This window comes from Aulostomus chinensis, chromosome 4 (assembly GCF_037954235.1).
Source record: "Aulostomus chinensis isolate RoL2024-O1b breed Wild chromosome 4, RoL_Achi_v1.0, whole genome shotgun sequence".
NCBI classification, from domain to species: Eukaryota; Metazoa; Chordata; class Actinopteri; order Syngnathiformes; family Aulostomidae; genus Aulostomus; species Aulostomus chinensis.
The window spans coordinates 24,365,967-24,385,914 of NC_141323.1; the positions used below are offsets into that span (position 1 = coordinate 24,365,967).

At 39.1% G+C, this 19,948-nt stretch overlaps 2 protein-coding genes across 8 annotated transcripts in view; both read left to right on the forward strand.

Annotated features, from left to right (window-relative positions):
• The window catches only part of LOC147263942 (uncharacterized), a 55,588-nt gene extending 46,777 nt beyond the window's left edge, over nt 1-8,811 (forward strand). For 3 of the 6 annotated variants that reach the window (XM_086202329.1, XM_086202331.1, XM_086202332.1), the window contains 3 exons: nt 1,550-1,618; nt 2,840-2,876; nt 7,015-8,810. In XM_086202329.1, coding sequence (XP_086058455.1) covers nt 1,550-1,618; nt 2,840-2,876; nt 7,015-7,028 — 120 coding nt within the window. In that variant the 3' untranslated portion in view covers nt 7,029-8,810. Of the gene's footprint in view, nt 1-1,549; nt 1,619-1,796; nt 1,849-2,839; nt 2,877-7,014 lie in introns of all 6 variants that reach the window. The other 3 variants (XM_086202328.1, XM_086202330.1, XR_015112510.1) reach the window with 2 other exon arrangements.
• Nucleotides 8,812-12,215: 3,404 nt separating this feature from the next.
• Nucleotides 12,216-19,948, forward strand: part of LOC147263943 (troponin T, fast skeletal muscle isoforms-like) — a 30,749-nt gene continuing 23,016 nt past the window's right edge. Inside the window, exons 1-3 of one of the 2 annotated variants that reach the window (XM_086202333.1) lie at nt 12,216-12,569; nt 18,594-18,644; nt 18,762-19,108. In XM_086202333.1, coding sequence (XP_086058459.1) covers nt 18,934-19,108 — 175 coding nt within the window. In that variant the 5' untranslated portion in view covers nt 12,216-12,569; nt 18,594-18,644; nt 18,762-18,933. The remainder of the gene's footprint in view (nt 12,570-18,593; nt 18,645-18,761; nt 19,109-19,948) is intronic. The other variant, XM_086202334.1, reaches the window with a different exon arrangement.

A 19,948-nucleotide genomic window follows, 5' to 3' on the forward strand; every position in this document is an offset into this window, starting at 1 on the left:
TCCTTTTATGAATGATATCAAAGGGACAAAGTGATTTTGGTGACATCTTGTGATTGTTCCATTGACTTGGATTGAATTCATTGAACTGAAAGCAACAATGACACAACATATGGCTCTGACCGGCAGCTTGCAAATGCTGGACAAAAGGAATCAAAGATGTGGTGAGAAAATTAGTTTCGTTTATTAAAACTGAGTGCGAATTGTAGCTTGCAAGCTTTTGAAAAGTAAAGTGAACAATGGAGAGTTTAAGTGCAGCAAGTGGCCTTCTTTGGTAGCCTTTTTTTTGCTTGATACTGAATATATGAGGTAGCTACTAGCCAGTCTAGCCACCAGGTTAACTAAAAATAAACCATGGCAGCCAATTCTTTTTTTTTCAAATAGATAACACAGACAAATGTTGAAATATTGAATATTTCCAAAAGTCTGATGGGAATATTTCAAAAGTTAAGTTAAACTTGAAGATTGAAAAACTGAAAATTGCTGTATTAATAAATCCTTTCTTAAAAATGGACTCCCTTCAACTCCATTTCATAAACCCTGCCCCCTTCCATGATACTCATTCATCCCTGTCAAGAGATGATCGTATAAAGTGCGGAAATAAGTTGTAAAATACCTCAAATCTTTTCTTTTAATACTCATTTCAACTCTCTGTAAACCCTGCAAAACCTGAGCAATCAAATTCCAGGACTCCGAAACTGGAATGTTTCTAGGAATTTCGGAGAAGTTTTTAATAGCATCAAAAAAGAAACGACATCATTTTTTACATATGTGTGTTTTGATTGTATCACAACTTATAAATTCTGCTTTTTTCCCACCTTTTCCTAGCGTTTTTTTTTGCTCTTCACATGCAGAACAAAACATTAACTCTGACACCGATCTTATGTTATTTTCTTCCCCAAGCAGTTTAAAACTGAGAAACCAACATTTGTCCGTTGTAGCCTGCAACAAAGTCATACAGCTACAAACATGTTGTATGATAAAATGAAAATGAAATAAGGCCTTTAAGTGTGTCTGTAAAATGTTAAATGTGTGTTCATGTCAGCAGTTAAGATGTTCTGTTGAAAGTACAGTTGTGTGAGGCTCTATTAGAGACGGAAGAAAGACGTAAGAGTGCATTTTACAATAGATGGAATGGCCAAAATCAAGCAGCTTGTAAAAATATGAGATACAAGGTAGTGTTTTTTTGCATAAATGGCAAAAAAAGAAAACTTTTTTCGTGAACTTTCCGTTTGGTAGGGAAATGTTGAACCATTTTTTTTTTTTACTTCAGATAATGGAGTTTGTCCCAAAAGTTGTTGAAACCTTCAGGGATTCGGTAGCAAGTGTGCCTTTGTGTCAGACTGGAAGTGGGGAGGGTTTGGGCCGAAAAAAGGCTGTTGGTTGCTATGGTACCCTGAAACTTTCTGCTCGGTCGACATTTGCTCCTTATCCGTCAACCTCTCTCGTTCCTTTTCTCTGCTACAGCATGGTGACTATTTCTGAATTAACCCCCGAATGCTTAGCATTGCGGTTATGATGTCTCTTATGGCTCTGTTTGTCTCTCTACTAGGACCTGAAGCCTGTTGATGTCACCAACAAGAGAAGTCTATGGGAAAACAAGGGCACCTCTCCAACCAAAGTAGGTTAGATTGAAGTTATTCACACAACACAAGGAGTAATCCAGGTGAAACGCCTCCGTACGATAAATCCCATTTCTTTTTGTCTTCGTTGTTTGGAGCCTTTCCTTTTTGGTTCCCAGTTGTCATTCAAAAGTATCTCAATGATGGGAGTAACTTGTGTTTGTTTTTGTTTTTAAGAACTCTCATAGCTAGTTCGCCCCAGCATTAGATCTGGAATAATCCTGGAGAGGTAAAAGAGAATCGATTCTCAAAGCTCTTATCACAAAATGACCTCACGCTTTGCTGTCACACTGCTGTTCTTTTCACTCTGTCACTGGCAAAGCTGCATCATAATCACACTCATGGGAGTTTAATTTGACAAATGTGTGATTTGCATGTCTGTTCGGGGACTCCTTTACATGCAAAGTCTCGTCCTTTTGAAGTTTGAAACGTTTCATTTAAGAGCAGCAACTTGAACCTATCAGAATTATGCTGTTGACTGTATTAACATTTTTTTTAAAGCCAACTGTACCAAAAAAAAAAAAAAAAAAAAAAAAATCCAAAAGATTCCAGTTCAGTGCAAATTCTGCATTGTAAATGCTTTAACAGTCTGCCTTTTGTCCAACGCCGGCTGAACGCTTCTCACTGTTGACTGTTTCACTTCTTCTGACTGGCTTTCAGCAACCACAAATCACTATTCCAGTTCAACTGTGCTTTTCATTGCTTTTAATGGAGACGGTTTACTGTGGAAAGAAAGGTGCCTTGCTAAATTGCACTGTGGCAGTTTGACAGCACTGAATCATGAACTCCTTACATCGGGCTAAACCTGGTCTTGTGGAATTTTAAAATTCAAATAAGGGTGTGTTTTTATAGCTGCTTAGCAAAAGGGAAAAAAGAGGATGTTCCACCTACCCACTTTGTTTTTTTACCTCATTGCTAGCATGGTTATGGTGCATTCCTGCAGCCAACAGTTGCTGGGCAGACCAGAGGCTGTGGGACACCAAAGTGAGTCATGGAGTCGGAGGGCACCAGGTGGCGGTCAGCACTGACATAAAATGAGGTGTGGGCAGGACAGGTAGCAGTTCGTTATTAGCTAACGATGCCGTGATGTCAGAGAAGGCAAGTAGAATGAGAACAAAGCTTGATGAGTTCAGGCTTCTTTTCAGGGGAAGGTGATCAATTAGAGGGGCGGTTCTGCATGTGTTGACTGTCCTTGACCTTCCTCTCTTCGTATCTTGTAGGTTGCAGGCAGTGTGGACACCAAATCAGTCACCAACGGTGAGTGTTGCCAGCACACCAGAAACATTTTCGATCGCAACTTCAGAGCTTCTGAGTACGTGTTCAAGGAAACACAGAAATGGGTCAGCAGTTGATGTTTTTGGATGTACTTGTGGCTCCAATATGTCAACTTTTCAAATCTTTTTTATGACCACAACCTTTTTTTTTTTTTTCTTCATTTTTCTGGGTGTTAGAAACTAAAAAAAACTAAAAAAATCGGATTTACTGAACCCACACTCATTGTTTTGCTGAAATAACAGCACTGAAATAAACACACTATGTTGCACACCTTTTATACCCTGACCCAGACGAAAGATTTATAATGATGGAATATCTGTAGTGGTCACTCCAAAAATATGGCACGGTGAAAGAAGTGGCCTTCGTCTCAGTCTTATAACCAAAGACAGATTGGACAAAATTCCCGCAAATAGGAGGGTGCTCCCTTTCAAATGTGGTACTAAGATGCATCCTGAGTGGACAAGTCCAAGTGCAAGTCCAGAACCCGTTGAGATCCAGTCATGTGGACCGCATTCAGAGCTGGTCTGGGCCACAAGTGGTCACTGCATTCAAGAACTGCAAATGTCCCTCGGATCTCATTGGAGGACCGCAGCCGTGTAAGCAGAAGTACATTTTCGTGTACACGAGGCCATTATTAAGTGCATCAAACGTCTTTGTTGATATTTTTCATCCTGCAACAGACCAGGGAAGAGACCCAGCCCATAACATCTGGTCCTGCTTTTGATTTCGGCCAGACACGGCACATGAAGCATCGCTGTATCTCACTAGTCAGGTGTGCCCTTGATGGATTGTGATGGAAACAAGCTTATGAATTGCAACTCCCTATTTTGTTTAAAATCAACCTTAACAGCATATTGCAGGACAGTTAGGGCTCTTAAAGGAAGTAGGATTCATTCAGTGCCTTTATCGTCATTTTCGAGTTGTACAGTGAGATTTGGTGCCTCCAGGGGTATGCGCGCTAACTTCACAAACAATTAAAGACCGTATAACATTTAAAAGCAATGAATAGGTTTAAAAAGAAAGAGTTGACAAAAGCAGAATTAAAAATGATGACGTGGATATCGCAGATTAATGTTGCTCATCAGCAGGACATGTTCACATACCCAGTTTATGATCGCATGTGTAAAGAGTGTCAGTGTTTTTGCACATACTCATCGAGCGGTTATTTAGCAGAATTAAGTTCCGTCATGGCACTTCTGTATAAACTTTTAAGGGATCTGGAATTTCATTTTAGAATCTCTGTAGGGCCTCCCAGAGGGCCACACACATCACAAAGTAGTGGTGGAATTTGCAGGTCGTCAGTAGTGACGAGACAGATTCATCGTCAAGGGCCCCGATCCTACACCTTTTTTCAATGAGAAGAAAAAATGAGTTTCTTTGAAACTTGTATTGTGTGAGCTTGATTCATTTACAGCATGGAAAACAAGTGTTGAACCCGTCACCAATTTTCTTCATAAATATGTTTCTAAAGGTGCGACTGACATGAATTTTGACACCAGATGTTGGTAATAACCCATGCAACCCACGCATGCAAAGAAATCAAGCCATAGATAGATGTCCATAAATTAAGTTGTGTCAAAAAATGTCATGTCACAGTAAAAAAAATATTCAACACACGAAGAAATGGAGGTGCAAAAAAGTATGGAAAGCCAAGACGCCAGCTGAAAGCAACCCTGCCCCTTGTCAGTGCAAGTTAATATAAACTGGTTCAGTTCCAGTTGATGGTCTGTAAAAAGGTGTCTCATTGCCAAGGTGTCATACAAGAAACGTCTCCTGATGGGCAAAAGCAAAGCGGTCTTTCAAGACTGGCTCAACCTTATTGTTGCAAACCATACCGATGGCTTGGCACAGAAAGGGTTTGGCCACGACCAGGTGCTTCTCGCAAGATTTCTGACAGATGAGTTAAAAGAATTAACAGAAGAGTTGTCCAAGAGCCAAGGACCAGTGGTGGAGAGCTTCAGAAAGACCCGGAATTAGCAGGTACAATTGTTTCAAAGAAAACACTAAGATGCACTCAACAGCCATTGCGTACGCACGCCTTCCAAGCAAGACTCCATTGCTGAAGAAAAAACATGTTGATGCTCGCTTAAAGTTTGCTGCAAAATACTGGAAGAACATACTCTGGTCATATGAGACCAAAATTGAACTCTTTGGATGCCAGAATACACACCATGTTTGGAGGTCAAATGGAACTGCGCATCACCCCAAAACAACACCATACTGACAGTGACGTCTGGAGATGGGAACACCGTGGTGTGGGGCTGGTTTTCAGCATACGGCACTGGCAAACTTCATAAAATTGAAGGGAGGATGAATGGAGAAATGTACTTAAGACATTTCGGCAAAACAACGATCCCAAACACAGCCAAGGAAACTCTCACTTGGTTTCAGAGAAAGGAATCACCTGACTTGAATCCGATAGAAAATCTATGGAAGGACTAAAGATCAGAGTTCATAGAAGAGGCCCAGGAAACCTTCAGGATTTGAAGACTGTTTGGGTGGAAGAATGGGCCAAGATCACACCTGCGCCTGCAACTAGTTTCTCCATACAGGAGGCACCTTGAAGTTATTACCAACAAAAGCTTTTGTACTTGGTATTAAATAAATTTAAGTGCGTTCAATCATTTTTTTCCCCCGTCATAACCATTTTATTACACACAACTTAATTTATGGACATCTAAAGTTTGATTTCTTTGATGTGTGGGTTGCACAGATTGTTACCGACATCTGGTGAAAACCAATGTGTCGATAGCACCTTTAGAGGTACATTTACCGAGAAAAACGATGACGTGTTCAATACTTATTTTACCAGCTGTGTGTACCACCACGTTTCCCAAAGCCAATAAATGGACTTATCATAGCCAACGTATGGTCTTTTATAGTTTGTCATTTGTCCTCCACAGCATTTTAGGATGCCACAGTTGCATTGCTTGCTATTTTAGCTCTCGCTCAAGCACAGTCTCCTCCTCCACTCGTTCCTGCAGCAGGCAGAATGGGCCTTCGTCCTTGAGGGTGCACCAGTTTACCCCTATAAACCCCCTCAGCAGCCGCCTCGACACAACTCAAACCTTTCAGCACTGCCACTCGTGTGTCCACTTTTATGGCTCAGATAGCTGTCCTGCCTTTCAAAGTTTTACAGGCAGCATTCCCACCATGCTGGTTTGTCACTTTACTTGCTGGTATGTTGGAATTTTAAAAAACCATCTCAGTCTAACTAGGAGGGAGACTGAGGCTTTGAACTGACTCTGCATTCGTTTCGGGAAATTGGCCTCCAGTCTTAACAGATACATGACACCACATTGGACCACATACACGTTAGCAACCTTGTACTGTCCACATGTTCAGCGTCAATAGTTTCCAAAATTATTTTGACGAGTTTGGAATCAGCTTTGTGGGACAGTATTGAATTTAGAAGTATTTTTTAACCATCTTTATTCAAGTGAAGTCATAATTAGAACGTTGTTCTTCGAAATCTTGAGACAATGTTTCATGATGGTACATCCAATTATTTTGACAGTTTACAAACCCACGACGAAAAGAGCCATTGAAAAATCCCGGCACGTGTGCGGGATGTCTACTTTAATAGATGTTTACAAGGATTTTGTCTAAGACACTTTAATTTGAAGTTGATTCTTATTGTCTTGTGAAGAGGTTTTCAAAATTTGGGGACTTGATTGCGTGGACACTCTTGGCCATAGGTGTTCATACACATCAGTCTGTTTAAAAAAGGGCAGACACTTTCAAACAAAACAAAAGCAGGTTAGGATGAACCATCCATTCGTCACTGTCGATCACTGGCTCGCTTCAAGATTGTTACTTGCATAATCTTATGAATTCAGCCGCCCGGAAGGTCAAGAAGAAGCAAAGAGCAAGCAACAACTAACCCTTGTGAACAAACATCCCCAGTAAAACGAACCCTTTCAAAAGATATTCATTCGATAATAAGAATTGCAACCAAGAAATCAGTATGAATTTTCTGTTTTAACTCCGTTTCAACAAAATAATTTAAACGGGTGGTATTCCATGAAGTGTTCATTGCGTCAGAAATCCAGTAAAGCTGACAAATATATATATATATATAAATGTATATATATAATATTTGATGTGCTTCTTTCACCAGGTATGGGACATTAACATCTTGAAGGAGCTACTAAAACTGAGGACCACAACAATCCAAGACTCATCCTTTGACTTTGTCTTAAGTTACCAAATAATGACCACAATCCCAAAAGGGACCCCGAGGAAAAGGAGGGACAGGAGATACTCTGTCCGAGTACTGTACCGAAACAGCACCGCATGTTTTTGTACAGCCACTATGTTTAGTGCCTTTGCACAATGATATTTGCTTTCTAAAAGAAACAGACGCTGTGAAATTTGGACATTGGTTATAACTAAGTACTTGTTACAATCCTGCCAGCTAAAAAAAAAACAACAACAACAAAAAAGACTGAAATTTCTATTCATCTGTTTTACTGCATTGGGACAATTTTGTTAGAAGATTAATGAAAGATTTCAGACGTCCACCACCCTAAGAAAGAAGTGGGTTAAATCTATTCTCTCCCTCATACTGCTCACTCTCCATCTCTTTTTAAGTTATATTTAAAGGACATTGCTATTTTATTCACCACCACTCACATAGAAATGTAAGCACTTCTAGAATTTAGCTGATTCCACTTTTATTATGTCTTACCAATAGTGTAGCAATGGTTTGAGTAATATATATTATCATGTTTTGAATATGACCTATCATACCTTATCTTATATAACACTTATACTCATAACAAAAAGGCATTTTGCTTTTTTTATGTATCCAGAAACTATTCACCAGCGGGCAGTTACTTTTTGGGATGATTGGAGTATTGAAGGCCATTACAACTTATTATCCTTTTTTTTTTTGCCATTTTATTTATGTTTTTACGTGTTTACTAGCTGTCATGTGGCTTTTATAGCTGTTTGATCACTTTAAAATCTTCAGACATTCCTCTTTATGGCAGGTGCACAAAATGCCTTTGCTGCTTATAACTTCTTTTTTTTTTTTTTTTTTTTTTTAAACGGTGTAGGAAATCAGCCTCTATGCACACTCCTATGCTCATTAATAGCTTTGTGATCGTGGGCATACAAACTAAAGTCAGGGTGCCTAAGCTTTTAACAAGATATCTCAACAATGCATTTGCCTCTATGTATTTTTTTCCGGCCTTATCATCACAACGAAAACATTCATGACAGCTGAGGTACAATACATGATTACCTCATAACTGTTTGACATTCCGATTTTCTTTCCCTGACATGGCCCACTCTCTTTTATAGAGCACAAGCACAGGCTTTTTATAATACGAATGGTTCACCAGGGCATTAAATTGATTAAAACTACTGCTCCAAAATCAGACAATCACATTCCCAGGCTTCATTCGCGGGGCCTCGACCAAAATATTATTTAAGGTTGACCTAACCTTTATGTTTGTAATACAGTGGTTACATTAATGCTGAATTCTTATTTTTTTACAACATTATGTCCATTTTGTGTCTTTTTTTTTTTTTTTTTTTTTAAGTTCTGAGATTTCTATGTTTGATCAGACACTTGTTTGTGTAGCGCCAAGCCTATGCAAATCACACTATTTGTAGTCTCTCTTAACTTAACCTTTACTCCCATTATAGTTTGATGGGGAACTGGATGAATGTTTTAACATTGTACCCTTGACTCAACAACAGCATTAAAGATATTGAGGTATTCCATATTGTTATTTTTCCTTCAATATACACTGTACTATGTGTGACAATTCAACATACAGTATCCTATTATACCCTGTTTTTAAGTAGTCAGTGAGTCACGTACACAAGTGCTGGCTGTGAAAGTACATTTAGCCTGCAATGTAATCGAGGTTGTTCATTTTCAGACGTTAAGTTCATTTTTCTTTGTTTTTTTTTTTTGGAACTGTATTTTTATTAAACATAAAACAACACAACACAGAACATTCCTTGCCAGCGTCACAGAGTATGTATGACAGTTCGACAAAACAAGACAAAACACTGGGGTCCAGAAAGTTGAATAATAATAATAATGAATGAAAAGTAAATGAATAAATAAAGGGACAATTAAGATATTACAGCACTGTGTAGGGTTCCCTTCAGTTAGAGAGGTATCTTGTTATGGGTAGCCACCTCCTCAAAAAGACATCAGACCTTAATTGTAATTGAGCAGTTAAAGCCTCCACTCCAGACACCTCCCCCAGCTTCTGTTGCCATTGTGCCACTGTAGGTGGCTGTAAATTCATCCATTTTATTGTCACCATTTTCCTAGCGGTGATCAAGAGTATGTGTAACAGATACTTTTGGTCCCTGGTGTGCATATCTTTAGGAGTTAAATCGAGAAGAAACTGACTTGGGGTGAATTTTAAGTCGATTCCCAGAACTTTATTTATCTCGTTTTTTTTACCTCCTTCCAAAAAGGAAGCATCACTGGGCAGTCCCAAAATATGTGAAAATGGTCGCCAACCATTCCGCATTTTCTCCAACAGCGTATTGCATTTGAGGCATCTACAAATTTGGAAATCATAGAGGGTGTCTTAAAAAAAAAACGTTTAAAATCGAATCGAATATATTTGGGATTACATAAAACCTTTCAAATGCAACAACAGCCGAACTAATAAAGCACGGTCAAGCAATTTTAATGGAGCAGCTTGATATTCTTGTGTCAGACTTACCGTAGCTTTGACAGCCAATTTAAACATCATCACCGGCAAGAAAAAGCTCAAATGGAGTGGTGTTTTACAGGTGTCAAACTCTAAGGTGTGAGGCACCCCCCCCCCCCCCCAAAAAAAATAAGGAAAAAGGAATCTAGGAAAACAAAAACAGGGTTACAATTGAGTAGGCGTAACTGTCGCTGGGGTTTACAAGGAGGATGGCGAACGAGCTACGTTGCCACCTGGATACCAAAGATGGCCAATGATTGCCCATGTCGAGCGTTGTAGTGAAACAGGTTTTTGATGTGAGAAACGTTGGGGAGGTCAAAGAAGACTTGTAAGATTTTAAACTGCGCTGCAGAGTTCTTCCACTTGGAAATAGATGGAAAACATTTGCCAAATCACGCTTAACACGAGCTAAAATTGACCTTATGGGAATCTTGTGCATTTTGCGGATAAAATATTCAACCAAAGTATTTGATGAAATAACATTTGATGGTGTAGTGCAGAAAATTGTTGGGACTGCCGTCTGGGGACGAAACATGCATGTTTAAAATGTCCCAATACTTAACTTTGAAATTGACAAAAAATAAAATAAAATAATAATGACATGAAGGATTGTATCCAAATCAAATGACCACAAATGTGTTTTCAGTTTTGATCTTAAAATAGGAGACGAAAAAAAATAGGTTGACGGTAAAATGTACGATTGCATTGTCGCCTTTTTACTTATGTGCAGTTGTTGCAATCATTTTATCTCTAGCCAAAAAAAGAGGGCAAAGCTTGCCTTCAGTGAAACAGATTATGAGTAGTCCTTGAAGGCAACATTCCTCTCCAGCTATAACTCCTCTTCTGCCTCCAACAATAGAAGTGTCAGTCATAGAAATGATAACCAGTCACTGAAATGATAACCAGTCATAGAAAAGATATGTGGTCACATGACAGTTAAGGTTGTATTAAGTGTGCGTTTTGGAGTGAGGGGTGATTGACCTCGTCTTTGTGTGGACATTAAGAACACTGTTCCTCAGATATAGAACAGGTAAGAGCTGTGTGAGGTGACCCCAGGGTACTCAGGGAGGAAGTAGCATTTTGCATTCTAATTGCATCTGCAATGAATCATGGTTGCTGTTTTTAATGGAGTCTCTATTAGATACGTGTTGTACAAATTTGAGCGGACTAAACCGGAGTGTTGCCCTAATAAGTAGCTGTTACTCATGAAGTAAAAAAAATGTTGAATCAAACGGGTTCAGATGAGGTCATCGTTGCTTTTCGTCGATGTGTTCTGAAGGTGCCAAGCTCGTTCCGGAGACTGCAGCGCTGATAACACGCTCTAGGCTTCGTCTTCACACAGTGCTACGCTGAAACTAAGAGCCACATGATTCTTGCCCCTGCCAAACTTTGTGTTATTCCTCTAGTTCACCCACACAGGGACTGACCGCATGCATTAAAGCAAATACTTTTGAAAACCCCAGTCACGACAGGCCTAAAACTTTGAATTCCTGACGGGCTTCTGGTCTGTTTTTCCTTCACCAAATGGTATTCTCCTATTCCTGCCTCATGTTTTGCACACTTTCTCTCGTCACTTTCCCCTTGTATTCAACTGGAAATGTAGGCTGTGTCTGTGTATTTTGACAGAAGCTGCGTGGACTAAAAACCACATAGGAACAGTTAATACCACAGTGTTTGAATGCATCATTTCAACAGAAGCACAATTTTGGACTGAAACCACATGCGGGGAATTTTCAAGCAAGGGACTGAGTGTGCAGCTGGCAGTTTGAAACAAGGTGGGTAGGGAGAGAACAACTGCCAGACAGGAGGGCGAGGAGAAGTTCAGGGGAAGCGTGTCAAATTAGTCTCCTTTATCGTTTTAAGTAAATGAAATCCTTTTTTATGATGAGATGTGTGTTGGAGATTAAAGAAAATCTCCGCGGTCGTATTGCCTTTAAAAAAAAGAAAGAAAGAAAGACAAAACATCCCCCCAACCAGCAGCTGACCGTACTGTGCTGACCAAAATAGCATCTGAATGCAGGTGATTTACTGTGACTATGGGGAGGTGAGCCAAACACATTTTTCGAAGGTGTAGGCCCACACTTTTTCAAAAGCACTCTGTATCATTCTCAAAAATAGAACCCCCCCCCCATGTTCAGCCAGAATCTATCCAGTCACGTCCCTGTTAAGTAATGATACTTAGGAGAAAATTACTCAGTGTAATGGCATACAGTCACAATTAATGGCACTGCACGGTGTTGCAGTCCTTAGAGCTGTGGCCTCACAGTAAGAAGGTTGGGAAGGGTTCGAGTCCCGGCTCGGGCGCGGGATCTTTCTGTGTGAAGTCTCCATGTTCTCCCTGTGTCTGCGTGGGTTCTCTCTGGTACTCCAGCTTCCTCCCACAGTCCAAAGACATCAAGAGGGGACGAGGCTGATTGATACTCTAAATTGACTGTAGGTGTGACTGTGAGTGTGAATGGTTGTCTGTCTCTATGTGTTGGCCCTGTGACGGACTGGTGACCTGTCCAGGGTGAACCGCGCCTCTCGCCCGTAGATGCTGGGATAGCGCCCCCCCTCCGCGACCCTTTACAGGAATAAGCGGAAGACAATGAATAAAATAAGTTTGCCATGTAGTGAAAGAGTGGCGTAAAACGTGATGTTACCAACCGTATCTGTATGAGGTTCTCCAGCCTTGTTGATGTTAGTGCATGTGAATGTCGTCCCCCCTCCCTTCCAACCAGTTGGCCCCTCCCACTACTAACAGCGACCGTGAATCAGCAACGTTTAAGTGGAGAGCAAGATGGAACAAAGCAGTCCGAAACGGGCAGCTGAAGACACCCCTCCGGAGTTTACCTCAGAAGAACCACCGTTGTCGGCTCAACAGGCGTCAGATACACAGGGATACGACCAGAGTAAATGTTAGCCGTGCGTTTCCAAGGTGGGGAGACCTGTGACATCTCTAAGGACTCCAGTTTGACTCAAAATTAACTCTTCTTCTCTTGGAAAAGTAAGTAAATCACAGTCATCACATATTATGATTTAGCAGTATGGGCTAAAAGCTGAGGCTTTAGCTGTTAGCAGCTCCGTGCAGGCTGGGAAGGGGCCGTCAGCTGCAGACTGCGGTAAAGCCAGCCTGATTCGAACATCACAGTCGTGTTAAACGATATGCATAAACCAGGCGTTACGACAAGAGCAAGGAGAAAGGGATTTCAATATAGAAAAAAGGGGATCTTCTGGTGTCCCATGTTTTCACATTCATTCAGCCAGTCATGAATTAGTTAATTAATGAGAATGCAAATACATGAATGAAACACGAATTCATAAAATCAAGAATATTAAAGTGATTGCTGAAATGCTTTCTCCTATCACTCATTACCGATTCATTAGGATTGCAAAATGAAAGCCCCGTATGTAAAACGGCTACATAATGAATGATGTTTTGATATCAAGATACATATGAAAGGGAAACTGTCCTCTTCCACGTTGCTATTCACTTCAGAATAATACTACATCACCCCAGGATACCGCCCAGATGAGTTCAGGCCAATCCAATGTAGATTTTCTAAATAAGCACCCTATACATACTTTATCATAATTCAGATTGATATTAAAAGGAAACTTGTTTCCCCATTCAGTTTCATTTCAGAATAAAAGCACCCCACCCCAGGATGCTACCCAGGACATTTCAGGCCAGTCAGATGTCAAATGTGTGGTGTCAATTCAGATTAATGTTAAAAGGAAACTATCACGCTTATCATTTTGTTCTTGAGTGAAATCGGTCTGTGGAAACACTGTCCTTTCAGTCTAGCTATATCTTAGTTGTCATAAATATAGGGCTGTAAATTTGAAACTCTACACCAGGGTGAACTGACATTTCCTGAGTAGTACCCTGGGGTGGTGTACATTTATTCTGAAGTGAAACAGGTTTGCTGAAAAAGTTAATTTTTTAGTATCAATCTGATTTATTATTGAGTATATCTGTTGTACACAGGGCTTTAATTTTGAAACTCTTCATGAGATTGTCCTGAAATTTCCCGGGTGGCACCTTGGGGTGGCTTAGTATTATTCTGAAGTGAAACAGGAGGAAGTGGGAGCTGGCTTCACTGAAGTTACAGCAGCCTGGCTCTGTACGTGATTGCCATGGGTGGACAGGCATCCAAACACAATGCTGGACACAGACTACCAACCATTGTTGGCTGTCACATGGGTTATAATTATATTATATTATATTATATTATGCATTATTAATGCCACATTATCCAATGTGTTATCACCTCAGCAATCCATGCCGACAGAGCTAACACGGGAAATTAGCATGATGAAATAGCCACAGACAAACTGATTGTACAACTATGAGTGTATGTTGTCACGTCAGATCACTACATATTCTTGCTGCAGCAAAAAGGAAGACAATTGACAATGAAGGTCTCTTCGGTTTGCTTGTGTAGCATCAGTTGTTCCAACCGAGAATTTGCTGTGTAGCAACGCGAATCTCTGCTGATGCTCTTTAGGGTCTTTCTGCTGATAATGAAATATCAAGAATGTCCTCTTGCCTGCAGTATTGTGTACTTAGTCGCTTGACACTATCCAGAAAACAGTACATAGATACTGGAACCTCATTTGCCATGGGGGTGTTCACAGCTTCGCTGCACCAGAGGTGACTGGGAACATACAGGCAGAGGGGCTGGGGGGTTGGAGAGCGAGGGCAAAGGGGAGGTGTGGCTCCTGTGCAGGTTCGTTTTGGTGTGCTTGTCGTCCACAATTAAAATTCTAATATAATTGTGTATGTAGTTCTTATAAAGAAAGAAAAAAACAGGATAAAAACTTTTTGATCCCGCAACTGGGAGGTTGGTAGCAAAGCTGATGATGGACAACCCCCATCCCCCTCTGCATGAGACCGTGGGTGCGCTGAGCCTCCAGCCAGAGACTGAACCTCCTCGCTGCAGGAAGGAGCGCTTTGGCAGCTCATTCATCCCAGCAGCAGTGAGACTCTGCAGCACTTCATGATGCTGGGAGTCTCTCGGACACTTTTACCTCCTCCGTCACCTCCACCTGTTGCAGTCACTTACGCACACACAGTGCACCCCCCCCACACAAACACACACACACACGCACATGTACACATATTTATAGTACATGTACACACACACCTACAGCTGACGCACGCACATTTATTTATTATCTATCTACATACCTACAACCCTCCACCTATTTTTGCAAAATGGGTGTATTTTGGTGTCTTGTATGAAGTGTTTTCTACGTATGGAGCTTTGTGTATAATCTTCCTCTCTTTTTTGATATATTTGATTGCTGTTTCTTTCCTTCTTGGAGTTGAGCTGTGGTAACACGCAAATGTCCCCATTGTGGGATCAATAAAGTTCTATCTATCTATCATCTGCCTATCTATCATCTATCCATCTATCATCTATCTGTCTATCATCTATCCATCTATCTGTCTATCATCTATCATCTATCTGTCTATCATCTATCCATCTATCTGTCTTATCATCTATCTGTCTATCATCTATCCATCTATCTGTCTATCATCTATCCATCTATCATCTATCTGTCTATCATCTATCCATCTATCTGTCTATCATCTATCTGTCTATCATCTATCCATCTCTGTCTATCATCTATCCATCTATCATCTATCTGTCTATCATCTATCCATCTATCTGTCTATCATCTATCCATCTTTCATCTATCTGTCTATCATCTATCCATCTATCTGTCTATCATCTATCTGTCAATCATCTATCCATCTCTGTCTATCATCTATCCATCTATCATCTATCTGTCTATCATCTATCCATCTATCATCTATCTGTCTATCATCTATCCATCTATCTGTCTATCATCTATCTGTCTATCATCTATCCATCTCTGTCTATCATCTATCCATCTATCATCTATCTGTCTATCATCTATCCATCTATCTGTCTATCATCTATCCATCTTTCATCTATCTGTCTATCATCTATCCATCTATCTGTCTATTATCTATCCATCTATCATCTATCATCTATCTGTCTATCATCTATCTATCTATCATCTATCCATCTATCATCTATCTGTCTATCATCTATCTATCATCTATCTGTCTATCATCTATCTATCTGTCATCTATCCATCTATCATCTATCTGTCTATCATCTATCTGTCTATCATCTATCTACCTATCTACCTATCATCTATCTATCATCTATCTATCTATCTATCATCTATCAGTCTATCATCTATCTATCATCTATCTATCATCTATCAGTCTATCATCTATCTATCATCTATCTATCTATCTACCATCGATCTATCATCTATCTAGCTGTCATCTATCAATCATCTATCTATCAATCTATCTATCATCTATCTATCATCTATCTATCTGTCTATCATCTATCTATCATCTATCTATCTACCATCGATCTATCATCTATCTAGCTATCATCTATCAATCATCTATCTATCTGTCAATCATCTATCCATCTATCATCTATCTATCGTCTATCTATCATCTATCTATCTATCATCTATCTATCTATCATCTATCTATCATCTATCTATCATCTATCTAGCTATCATCTATCAATCATCCATCTGTCAATCATCTATCTATCTATCTATCATCTATCTCTCATCTATCTATCATCTGTCTGTCATCTATCTATCATCTATCCGTCTATCTATCTATCATCTATCTATCTATCATCTATCTATCATCTATCTGTCTATCATCTATCTGTCTATCATCTATCTACCTATCTAGCTATCATCTATATATCATCTATCTATCTATCTATCATCTATCAGTCTATCATCTATCTATCATCTATCTATCAGTCTATCATCTATCTATCATCTATCTATCTATCTACCATCGATCTATCATCTATCTAGCTATCATCTATCAATCATCTATCTATCAATCTATCTATCATCTATCTATCTGTCTATCATCTATCTATCGTCTATCTATCTATCATCTATCTATCATCTATCTGTCTATCATCTATCTATCATCTATCTATCATCTATCTATCATCTATCTAGCTATCATCTATCAATCATCCATCTGTCAATCATCTATCTATCTATCTATCTATCTATCATCTATCTCTCATCTATCTATCATCTGTCTATCATCTATCTATCATCTATCCGTCTATCTATCTATCATCTATCTATCTATCATCTATCTATCATCTATCTGTCTATCATCTATCTATCATCTATCCGTCTATCTATCTATCATCTATCTATCTATCATCTATCTATCATCTATCAGTCTATCATCTATCATCTATCTGCCGATCTAGCTATCATCTATCTATCTATCATCTATCGTCTGTCTATCTTTCTATCAACTATCTATCATCTATCTATCTGTCTATCTATCTATCATCTATCTCTCATCTATCTATCATCTATCTATCTATCTATCGTCTATCTCTCATCTATCTATCATCTATCTGTCTATCTATCTATCATCTATCCGTCTATCTATCTATCATCTATCTATCATCTATCTATCTATCTATCATCTATCTATCGTCTGTCTATCTTTCTATCATCTATCTATCATCTATCTGTCTATCATCTATCTATCTGTCTATCTATCTATCTGTCTATCTATCATCTATCTATCATCTATCTGTCTATCATCTATCTATCTATCTATCATCTATCTATCATCTATCTAGCTATCATCTATCTATCATCTATCTATCATCTATCTAGCTATCATCTATCAATCATCCATCTGTCAATCATCTATCTATCTATCTATCTATCTATTTATCATCTATCTGTCTATCATCTATCTATCTATCATCTATCTATCATCTATCTCTCATCTATCTCTCATCTATCCGTCTATCTATCTATCATCTATCTGTCTATCATCTATCTATCATCTATCCGTCTATCTATCTATCATCTATCTATCTATCATCTATCTATCATCTATCAGTCTATCATCTATCTGCCTATCTAGCTATCATCTATCAATCATCTATCTATCTGTCTATCTATCTATCATCTATCTGCCGATCTAGCTATCATCTATCTATCTATCATCTATCTATCGTCTGTCTATCTTTCTATCAACTATCTATCATCTATCTATCATCTATCTGTCTATCATCTATCTATCATCTATCTATCATCCATCTATCATCTATTTGTCTATCATCTTTCTATCTATCATCTATCTATCATCTTTCTATCTATCATCTATCTATCATCTATCATCTACCTATCATCTATCTATCATCTATCTGTCTATCTATCTATCATCTATCATCTATCATCTACCTATCATCTATCTATCTCTGTCTATCATCTATCTATCATCTAGCTATCATCTGTCTATCATCTATCTATCTATCTATCATCTGTCTATCTATCATCAATCATCTATCTGTCTATCATCTGTCTGTCTATCTATCATCTATCTATCTATCTATCCATCTATCTATCATCTATCTATCATCCATCTATCATCTATTTGTCTATCATCTTTCTATCTATCATCTATCTATCATCTTTCTATCTATCATCTATCTATCATCTATCATCTACCTATCATCTATCTATCATCTGTCTATCTATCATCAATCATCTATCTGTCTATCATCTGTCTGTCTATCTATCATCTATCTATCTATCATCTGTCTATCTATCATCAATCATCTATCTGTGTATCATCTGTCTGTCTATCATCTATCTATCATCTATCTATCTATCTATCATCTGTCATCCATCTATCTATCCATCATCAATCATTTTTCTATCTATCATCTATCTATCTATCTATCATCTGTCATCCATCTATCTATCCATCATCAATCATTTTTCTATCTATCATCTATCTATCTTCTATCTACTATCTATTTATGTATCAAATTCACATTACAGCAGTCCAAAAGTACAGTGAGGCAACTGATGAACTGAATAAGTAAAAGTCATATTTTAGCATCTAGTCTTTTTTTTTTATTGTCAAGCATCTCACTTCATCATCCCTCCCACTCAGGTAGAAGCAGTCCAAGATGTCAGAAGAACTGGAAATTCTAGAGGAGATGCAGTAAGTAGCCCACCTTCCTACATGACATTTCAGAGGCATTTCTACATGATTCCCGTGAAACGATATGACGCTTCAGACTGATCCCTTGCATCTTTTCTTGTGCTCTCGTCTTCATAGGGAGGAAGGTGAGCAAAGACTAGATGTTTTTTCTGAAAACATCACTTTCAAGCTACTGTGCTGTAAGTTGTCTGGCCCAATTATGTCTCTCAGAAGAAGAAACCCAGCATGAGGGGTAGGATTTTAGCATGTGTGTCTCTGGCCGGTGATAAAAAATGTGTTGTCATTTTTGATGATATGTAAGATCGCTGTTGCATTTTATGCAAATGCTTTCCATACAAGGTGGTGCAGTGGTCAGCACTGGCACTTCGCAGCGAAAAGTTTCTGGGTTCGAGTCCCGGCTCGGGCACGGGATCTTTCTGTGTGGAGTCTGCATGTTCACCCCTGCCTGCGTGGGTTCTCTCCAGGTACTCTGGCTTCTTCCCACCAGGATAGGCTCCAGCCCCCCCCCCCCCCCCCCCCCCCCCGCGACCCTTAACAGGAATAAGCAGAATGCAATGGATGGATGGTTTTCCATACAACTTTAAGCACTTTATTCACTAATCTGTATTCCGCAATCCTCACACAGGTGGAAGCGGCAGTCTGCCGAGTCAAGATTTGATTCATTTTCAAATTTGCCATTTGTCCCAAGAAGAACACTAAGATTGAATTTGGCTTTTCAAGTCATGGGAATTTTTAGTCAAACACTGTTCGCGGCATTAAAAATAGGCATTAGCAGAGATTAAATACTCAATAATGGGCAATCTTTGCTCAATCTAACGCCTTCCTTTTTACCTTAATCGGAACTTGACTTGAAGATTCTCGGTTGACTCAATTTAGTGATGATTTGAACCACTGATTTTAGGGGGGGGCATCATTAATAGTTACTAAGAATTCAAACAAAATACTATTAAGGGCCACAAATGCCACAGTTACCTTTTTGTAAACTGAAAACCCACTGTGGTCATTGTTCTAAAGCCGTGTGTTCAGACTAATTGCATGTGGATCCTTTATATGCGATGATGTTAATAGATGAAGATTGTGAAAAGTTATCTGGATACATTTCGTGGAGGTGGCTGTGAAATTCACAGAACTTTATACCACGAGATAGTATCCTTTCTAAAATATACCCTGGACTCCTGGGGGTACAGGGTCAACGAGAAAAGAAGCATTGCTGATATCTACATAGAAGTTAAGCCCCCATTCATCTCACCCCTGCTAGATGAGAAGAGCAAAATACTTACATTTATTTGCTTCGTCTTCCTTGA